The sequence below is a fragment of the Stegastes partitus genome, unplaced genomic scaffold, assembly GCF_000690725.1.
Source record: "Stegastes partitus isolate 25-593 unplaced genomic scaffold, Stegastes_partitus-1.0.2 Scaffold8, whole genome shotgun sequence".
In the NCBI taxonomy this organism is placed as follows: domain Eukaryota; kingdom Metazoa; phylum Chordata; class Actinopteri; family Pomacentridae; genus Stegastes; species Stegastes partitus.
Window position 1 is genome coordinate 247,904 of NW_007577739.1, and position 10,056 is coordinate 257,959.

At 43.5% G+C, this 10,056-nt stretch overlaps 1 protein-coding gene across 1 annotated transcript; it reads left to right on the top strand.

Annotated features, from left to right (window-relative positions):
- Positions 1-1,965: 1,965 nt before the first annotated feature.
- prox2 (prospero homeobox 2) lies at positions 1,966-8,884 on the top strand. Its single transcript, XM_008282746.1, has 4 exons — positions 1,966-3,510; positions 5,377-5,484; positions 6,920-7,114; positions 8,666-8,884. Exons 1-4 carry the CDS (start codon positions 1,966-1,968, stop codon positions 8,831-8,833), a joined length of 2,016 nt encoding a protein of 671 aa, XP_008280968.1. The 3' UTR covers positions 8,834-8,884.
- Positions 8,885-10,056: the final 1,172 nt, after the last annotated feature.

Here is a 10,056-nt window from a genome sequence, read left to right on the forward strand (position 1 = left end):
TGTCACAGAGTGTGTGTTGCATTTCAACCTGTCCAACAACCACACATAACTAAGGTGATCTCCTTATTTAAACAATTATTTTTTTTGTTTTTATGTAGGCCTGCATCATTACAACGCTGATTAAGTTTTGTTTTCTTCTTCTTCTTGTTTCCAGTAATAGATGAATAATAGCTCGTGAATAACCCGTAAATGCCTCATCTGTGTCCATCCTGTGTGAAACTCACTCTCTAACCATCACGAGTGGGCTGACACAGGAGAGAGCAACCTTCTTGTTTTCACACTTTTCATGCCTGATGAGGCCACGAGCCTCCACGGTGCCTCCACATGGCCACGCCCCAGCTCCGGCTCATGCACGCAGCGACTCTGCTGCACTCTCGCCGCCCAACCGGCAGTGCGCGCAGGCCAGCAGCTCGGCAGCACGTCCCGGCGCAACAGGTAAGTTCACTGTGCGTCTGTAGGAGTGTTTCAGAACTCACCACTGCACTTGTTCCGCTTTTCCATGCGGTAGATTCGCTTTTGTGGGGGTTTGATAACTCACGCATGCTTTATACTTAATTTATTTTTGTTTAAGAGTGCAGCTTTAAGCACATTTAAGTGTTAGTTTTATATTATTTGGACATTTTTCTCAGGTTGTGTACGTTTAAATTTGCTTTTAAATGTGTATTTATTTTTTGTTTAAAAGTAGAAAACATTCTAATTATAATAATTTGTAAGATTAATGTGTAAATTGGTTCAATTTTGAAAAACAAAAAATCAACTGTGTTTTTTTTTGCTCTTCCTCATTCTGTAGGCATCAGCTAATGCACCATTTATTTACTTAACACTTGTTTTCAGCCACATATTGCAGAACATTTTCAAACTGTAAAGACTGAAGGAAACTATATTTCCTCTACTGCAAGAGTAATTATTTAAAATTGGACTTGTGTCACATTTTTCTGTCCTCCTTCATCTGGTAAAAATGTTTGTCTGTGTTAAAAGTAGATAAACAGACTCACAAGTTCAAATCAACTTGTATAAATTACTAATATAGAATCCACAGACTAATGTAAAAATATAAAGTACAGTCTGTTCCTCTGAAGTCCATCAGTTATACTTGTATGCACAAACGGATTTTTAATTAATTTCTGTCGTAATAACAAACGTTCCTTTAAATACATTCTCACAGAGAATAAAGCTCAGTGACCGCAGAGTCAGGCAGCAAAGCTTTATTGTTTTATTTTATTTATTCATTTATTTTTACCAGTGATGATCATCTTGATTATTCCTTAAGATGAAAACCATACAAAGAGCTTTTCATGATAGTTTCTCTTGTAAATAATGTATACACACACAGAGAGAACCGTTTCTTTTGCCCGGTCTGAGGCTCTCATCAGCTGAAATTTACCTTTCATGGTTATATCACAATTCTTTTTATCCTTTGCGTCAACCATTATAACAACCCAGAGATGAAAGGATACAAAAGAATGCTCTCCCTTATTTAAGATGAGTATTTATTGATTTATTATTTTTTTGAACTGAAATGAGAATCTTGAAAATAATGTCAGACTCTTTGGTTTTTCTATCGTCGTAACGTTACTGTTTGCTTGTTAAAAGTAGTAATTGTAAGATCACGAGTGTGATTTCAAGTTTTATTGACAAAATGACAGCAGCATGTGTCGTGTGTGTTTGGGTTTGAGTCCTCGTTTTACACATTGATATAAAACATAAGGAGACATTCTGTAGTGCTGTCATATGACTTATAGGTTTATTTTCACACTATCCTGCAACTATTAAAAATGTGAGTTTTATTTAAAGTGTAGGAGATAAAAAGGGAACAAGAGCTACACATGTGTAATTATTTTAAAATGATTTCGTTTTGTGATTTATTATCTAAACTGCGTTCTGGATGTCTGTTTTTTTTCAGATTCTTGTGTATCTCATAGCTCTCGTTCTTCATCGTGTGTCGTGTGAAGCCCTACAGCGAGCATGAACCTCAGTCTTCCTGATCAGAACATGCACAGCTCGGGCGAAGGCTGCCTGGAAGACGACAAGCCTGATGTCATGCTGCCCTGCTTCCGCCGAAACATGTACGACGAGCCTCTGGCCTCGTACTCAAACGGATCGATCATTTCTCAGCTCCTCCGCAAGACAATCCACAACAAGAGGGCACTAGATGAAAGCCATTTCTACCTCTCCAGCTCCACTGCTGCTGACTCCGGCCCGGAGGACCAGAGCAGCGTCTCCTCAAAGGACAGCGCCGTGGAAGCTGCATCCCCCAGCGGTCACGTCTCCACAGGAGCCAGCCCGGAAGGAGAGCATCCCATCACCGATCACCTGCAGGCCAAGAGGGCCAGAGTGGAGAACATTATCAGGGTCATGGCTGGATCCCCCAACAGCAGGCAGCACGGAGACAGCGAGAGGTCTGACACAGACGCCAGAGACTCCAGGGAGGCCAGAGAGGCGTACAGGGAGAACAAACGTAAGCAGAGGTTGCCTCAGCATCAGGAGCACAGCGCTGCAGGACAGGTGAGCAGGAAACCTGGCAGCAGCAATACTGACAACTGCAACAGCAAGGACGAGGAGTGTCACAAGCTGAAAGAGCAGCTCCACAGCATGCAAAGGCTCCTGCGTCAGCTCCAGGAAAAGTTCCTTCAAGTTTACAACCAGGAGGATCCCGAATATGACAACAGAGACGACACAGAAGCTGGTGCTGAGCGTGACGTCCTTGAGCAGGAGTCACGCTACTTAAGCGGCGAAGATGATTTCGAGAGGAAGAACAGCAGCAGGATGACTGCAGAGTGTAAGGAGCGAATGAAGGTAGTCGGTTATCTGGTGCACCAAAGAGAAAGTCAGAACCTACAGGAAACCCTGAAGCAGGAGCTCTCCAGGGCTGTCAATGATTGCGTGGACCGGGTGTTCAAGAAGGCGTCTTCCACAGGACTGGACCTGTCCCCTCCTCAGCGCATGTGCGCGTCGCCAGAGATCAGCATGGGCGCAGACAGGAAGAGCCAGCAGGCCGGCTCCGCCCTCGACCAGCCCCAGGCCGAGGAGGCCGCGGCCAAATCCCGCTCGTTGGAGTACTATGAAAGCTCCGAGGCTCAAAGCCCGCAGGACCAGACGGAGGCGCTGTCGCTGGTGGTCCGCAAGCCGGCGGCGGCCCCCCTGAGCTCGGTCACCCCGACGGTGAAGAGGCCCTACCCGGTGCACCAGACGCCCTTTCAGTTCAACTACAGCACCCCTCTGCACGACAGCCACATCCTGGAGCACCTTCTCAAGTACGGGCCCCACTCCAACTTCGGGGGTCTCCCGTGCATGCCCCCGTCGATGGACAGGACCTCCCCGGACTCGGTGGACCTGCCCTGGGACACCATCGCCATGAGGTCCAAGGTGACGTCGGGCCACCTCGGCCACCACCCTCGTCCCTCCTCCCTGGGGGCCGTGACGGTGGACAACCTGTGTCTGCCTCACGTCAAGATCGAGTGCGGCGAGCTGCAGAGCATGGCCGAACGAAACCCCTACATGTCCCTCAATATATCCTTTCACTTGAGCTAGAACAGACTTTTTTTTGCCTTGTGTTGATGCAGGATGAAAAACTCTTTTATTCCCATGATCACAGTGAAAATACAAACAGTAGCATGATGTTTGTTTGCTGAAAGTATCCAAATGTGATCAGTTCAAACACCAAAAAGCAATTATTAGATGACAGCAGTTTAATTCCATATTTCCGTATTGAAGATTTTCTATTTATTTTATTCATGCAGCACAAATCGAGACTTTTTCAGTGAACACTCGAATGTTCTCGGTACTATTGTGTACTACAGCTCAGCACAGCACGGCAGAGTGTGCTTGATAATTTCTTAAATATACTCTATTTACCTTTCTATTTTATACAAACTCTCTGTATTTCAGCTCTTTCCATTCGAACAGTGGCTGGATGAGGCTCGCTGCAGCATTGGCAGTTCCAGTAACAAAACTTCAAGGAGAATTTTTTCTTTGATCTCGCTAACCCCATAGAAAATTATAGCATCTTCTTTAATCTGAGCAGAGTAATGACTTTAAGTCTAGAAAAAGACAAATAAAAAGGAATACAAGGCTTTGATAAGAATTGCCAGGAACAAAAGCCAATTTTTCAAAGGCAGAGAAAGCATCGGTTTCTGTTTCAGGAAGAGTCGTTTTTTCAGACTTGAAAAGGTGCAGGATCTATTTCTCCATCATCAGAGTGATAGGGGTGCATCTAAAAGGTCACATCTGAGTGCTGGTGGAAACCACAAGTGCCTTCCAACCATAACACTTGAGCTCTTGTCTTGAGCATTTGTTGTTGGATGCCTTTGTCAGAATGTACACGACTGAAGTAGAGTGCAAATAACAGCGTTTCTGTCTTCAGAGGAACTCAGGAGTGTTTTATTCAGGGGGGGTTAAAAAAAAAAAAAAAGTGCCATTATTTGAATATATTTGAGTTTTTTTTTAAAATCAAAGTTTGCAGACTTCCCCAATTATTATAGTTAAATTACATCTACATTCTATTATTATTTGCCTGGAGAATAATTGATATTTCCAGCTATTAAATAATCCTCCAAACAATCCCAGAAGTTTTTGTTGATCGTCTTGTGGCCGGGCATTAGAGAGGAATATAATGTGGCTCCTCTCAGGATTCGCTTTATCTTTACAGTGCAAAGAGCCGTGCTTCTCTTTGAACAATACCACATAAATCTTTCATCCAAACTTCCTTATTTCAAAGGTAGGGTTCCCTAATAAATGTGTGGTGTGGTGACCTGATAAGGAAATATTATGACCTAAGGCAAAGCGGTGGACTACAGAGGAAATGGTCCCGAGCACCTTCATAGCCAAAGGGGGAAAACTTGAGAAAGAATCGCATTTATTAAAACTCGCAATAAAGGAAACATTCTCTTTAGTTGTAATACAGGACGTGTCGAGCAAATGACAAAGGGATTTCTTCTTTCTTATTTAAATTCATTTAAATGTAGCGTCCAATATAAGAAAATGTTATCTGTGAAATATTTGCTTCCCGAATTAAAAAAAAAAAAAAAATACAGCAACATATGCTGTCTTTAAATCAACCCAATTACATCTGAAAATCGGCGTCTTTTTTTCAAAACATTTCCAAACAAGCTGTCCTAACTGCCAGGCATGAAGTGCTTTGCTCTCTAATTAAAAATCCCTAATCTAATTCGTAATTCTGTTTTGCCAATAAGCACATGTTAGGGTCATTATTGACTCCCTAGTTAATGCCGAGCTCTTCTTTAGTGAAATTCAATTTAGCTGAAGATGGAGGCAACACAATACTCCGCTCTGCTATCACTTTGCAAACACGACTGTACGCTGCCGCCGCCGCGCGCTTTATTTAATTGTCGCCTTTCCTTAACGTGAAACGTGAACATCCAGGAAGGTCTCACCCCGAGCCATCTGAAGAAGGCAAAGCTCATGTTCTTCTACACCCGCTACCCCAGCTCCAACGTGCTCAAAACCTTCTTCCCTGACGTCAAGGTAATTTTCTCTTACTTCTACATTTTTATTTTTATTTTTTTTAAAAAGTCTGAACAAGCCACAGAACTGTTTGTCCTGCGTTTGACTCCCTGGTATCTACTTGTCAGTGTGTGTTTGGGACAGAAAAAAAGTCAGCAGTGTGTCGGAGGAGAGAAACAAAAACGCAGAGGGTTTAAATAACAAAGCCACTGAGCTGCTAGTATGTCCTGGGGGCAGAGGGAGATACAGGGGCATTCTCTCTTTAAAAAAAGCCACTCCAGTCAGCAAATGGACTGACAAAGGACTCTGTAGGCAAGGCATTGCTATTGAGTGTCAACACAGAGTTGGTATTAGAGACTTGTGCGGTGGCAACCAGGCGGTGGTGAGCTGGTCCTAAACACAACATCCTGTGTGTTTTGGCCTTGGTCTCGTGTCACCCCTTTTCTTTTCTGTCTCCTCTTTATTGTCCTCTCCTTCTCTGTGTGCTGCTCATTCAGCCTTACGTATCTCAGCTCCTTTCTTTCTTTCTTTCTTTTTTTTACCTTCCTGCTGGTGTCACACTTCTCTACCTCCTCTCCTGCCTCCCGTCTAATATTCAACTTCCTTCTCCTCTCCTATCTCGTCTCCTGGATCTCCGAGCCAGAGCAGGGCCCCTGCCTCCCGATCTGCTCTGACCCCCGGGGTCAGGGGGGAGGATGCTGTTGCTGCAGCCCTGCGAACGTCTCCTCCTTGCTTACAATCCTGTGGTGGGAAGTGGCACTGAACAAAAGAGCACCTAATCCCAGTGTCTGATTCCATCCTATCAGCCCGAGTCAATGAGAGGGAAGCTTCCTTCTGTCCTTATGCTGCCGCTTTCTCACCCACCACACCAGAGAGAAGAAGCGTCTTTGATGCCTGCCCAGCCCTTAGGCATTTTTTTCTGTCTTTCTGGATGACGAGATAGAATAACAAGACTAATGTCAAGACTGAGTTTAGAAACACAGAGCCCTGACAGATGTTTTTTCATCGCGGACATTGGTGGGAAAGGATCAGAGCAATTAATGTTGCATAGAGTGACAGACCATTAGGTGGCATTTTGCCCTGCAGGTACTAAAATCAGGTTTTTAGTCAATAATGGAAAGGCCTGCTCATGCCAAAACAAGACACAGCCGTTCAACTCTTAATGGGAAAGCACGGAGATTCATATTCTACTCATCCAAGTCTGTAATTGAATTCTGAAATTAATAAATTCCATTTCAAGAACGGTCTCCGTTTTTTTTTATTATTTATTATTGGCTTTTATTGCAAGGATTCGAGTCAGCAGCAGAAAAGTCACTTCTTCTTCCATTCACTGTCTTATTTAAGGAGACTCGGCAGATTCTCTTGCTTCAGTTACAGGCTCGTTCCTTTAATCTCGTTGCTGTAAACACGATCCGAGCGGCATAAAAGTCAAACGCTGTTTTCTCTCCACTTCCAGTTCAATCGCTGCATCACCTCTCAGCTGATCAAGTGGTTCAGTAACTTTAGGGAGTTCTACTACATCCAGATGGAGAAGTTCGCCCGGCAGGCCATCGTCGACGGCGTCAGCGATGTCAAAGACATTACGGTTAGCAGGGACTCCGAGCTCTTCCGGGCGCTGAACATGCACTACAATAAAGCCAATGACTTCCACGTAAGTGCCGCTTATTAGACGTCTCTTCTCTTTTATGTTGCACTGTTGTTTTTTTCAAATGAGTTCCTCCTCTCATACTGTACAGACACTGTGCTGCAGATAAAGGAGGATTCTTTAATATGCTTGTATTCATCATCCCTAATAATTTGGATTTATTTTTTTCTGCCATAATAATAATTCAAGGAAAAAACTCTAAATGTTATTGAGCTTCCTGAGCTGGTTTTGTTTTCCGGTGGAGGCTTAGATGAGAAGATCAATACCTCTCTCCAGTCAATATGTAACTACAACCACCAGCTGGTTAGTTCAGCACAAAGACTGGAAACACGTCTAAAGCTGCTTAATTAACACACTCTTCAATTTGTGATTTTATTGGAGAGGTGATGTGTCCGAGTATCGACTCTGTGCAGTTGCTTGCAGAGACTCCAAGAGGGTCCTGGTGCCGAGGAATAAAAATGGAAATAGTTGTTTTTGCCCAGAATAACTTAAATTGTGATTTTTAGAGATATCAGTCAGATTTTGTTGCTTTTGCCTCCTTGTTTCCAGCCTGAGCGAAGCAAAGCAGGTTGTAGCCTCATTTATTTACCAAACAGATACAAGAGGGAGATCAATCTACTCATCTAACTCTCCACCAATAAGCAAAACTATTCATTCATCGCGCCCGAGTCGACGCATTCTTCGGTTACTGACCTGCAGAAGTATGTCAGGCCTGGCTGTGCTCATGTATGTCTGACCTGTGTGTCACACTGCACCTGTGGCTGGCCAGCCTTTACAGCCATTATCTAAACTCCAGAGTGATGCTTTATCAAACTGTGGGAAGAGGAAGCCGCAAAATCCCACTAAAACAACTCAGGATTAGAGGACCAGTACGCCTGAGCGAGACAGAGATTGCTACTGATGCGGAATGCTGAGAAAGACGCTGTGGATTCCGAGGGAGAAGGCCGTTCGGTGGGAAAGGGATGAGACCGTTTTCTTTACCTTGGGACCAAGACATTCCTTTCCCAGGGATGCTTTTGTGTCGGGAGATGAGGGGAAAGAAAAATAACTTATGCCAACAAGTGTTGCGCTAACCGGCCAGTGGATGGGAAACAAGTGCGGCAGATGGTTTTCTCCCAGCATCCCTTGCATCTGAACCCCAGCTTTAGCCGCACCAACCAAACTGTACAACTAAACTTATCCATCTGATGTCTTGTACCTGAGCGTAGTTATTTAAATATTTAGCCTATTGCCATATTCCTGCTGGGATTCACGCTGTGCTGTTGAGAATCCCTGGAAAGAAAGCTCAGTTAGTTAGTACAGGTTCAAGACAACAAGACTAGCTAATCAAAGAGGCCTCTAATTGAAAGTTAATGATTGCAGCATTGCATTTGTTGTATGTGCGCAGAGAACAAAGAGACGAACTCCCTTTCATCAGTTTCAGTGTTTGAAGAATTGCGCTACAGGTCTTCATTTCATATATTTTTGACTTTGAGAAAACTGAAGACAGATCGTGCAGCAAAAAAGAACAAGGCTTCCACCGCCATATAACGCATCGCTTCATCCTTTCTCTTCCAGGTGCCCGACAGGTTCCTGGAGGTCGCCGAAATCACCTTGCACGAGTTTTACAACGCCGTTTCTGCAGCCAAAGATTCGGACCCCTCCTGGAAAAAGGCCATATACAAGGTGATCTGCAAACTGGACAGCGACGTGCCCGAAGAGTTCAAGACTTCTTCCTACTTATAGGCAGAGAAATGTACAGATGAAGTGGTTTTTTGGAAATTTGACATTTCATCATTTCTTGTAGTGCATTTTAGTGAGGTGAAATGTAGATTAAATTTGTATAAAAAGAAAAAAAAAAAACACCACCAACCTCCCAAACACACCCTTTTACAAGTTAGAATATAGTCTGAAATACTGTGCTTTGCTTTTATCAAAGATTTAAAAAAAAAAAAGCAAACGATAATAAATAGTGATGCTCTCGTGGATTTATTGTTTAGTGTTTCCTTATATAATCTGCCTTTTAGATTTACTGAGTTTGTAGGTGTGTAAAAAAAATGTTTACAAAGATGTAATCCTTCATAGCCTGAGTTTTTTTTCTTCTTTTTTCTTTTTGCCAATCACTGTCAGTATTAGTTTTGAATTCTGTTTCATTTCATAGCCGTGTGTGTGTGTCGTGTACATGTACATGCGCCGCTGTTGTGTGTTGCATTATGTACTTTAATTATGTTGTAAACTATGAGCTCGGCGGAATGCATGTGGAAATAAGTGGCTGTGACGGTTTTTATTATCATGTGTGAAGGTTCGGCTCGTGTAAAGAACAATCCCTGTTTCTGTCGCAAACATTGTACTGGATGATTATGGAAATTAAAGATGCACTAAATTATAATATAAAATGCTCTTCTTCTTTTCTTTTTTAAAACAATGCACACTACATGACCACATCCTATAAGAAACAAGCCCAACAGGTAAATGCTTTATTTTTTCCCTTGCAAACGCTGAACTCTCCCGTGCAAACGCTCTGAGCGTCGAGCCCCTCAGGTGCCTCTAATCCACGTCCAGCAGCCAGCTGTTAAATGTCCCCCACAAACTATGCCGTTCACATTGTTCACCGGAGCCAATTCAAGTCAACTTTCTAAGGCCTGCATTCATTGTGTGGCCGGTGCGGATGCGGACAACTGCCATGTCTTAAAAACAGCCACAATGCATTCCCTCCTAATGACTAATGCCCGAGGTGACCTCATATCGCGGTTGTGCCACCAAAGCAAAATTCCACGAGCGCGTTAACTCTTTCTTCCAGGCACCCGCTCGGAGCAAGCCGCAAGTCCGGTGGTGTCATGAAAAAAAAGGCAGCAGATGGGCGAGTTCTTGATGCCTTCGGGTGAATTAAATGTGATAAAGTGAAATCGCCGCCACCTGTGAAGTTGTCCAACACGTTGCCTGTTGCTGTTATTTCATCCCCTTAAAAC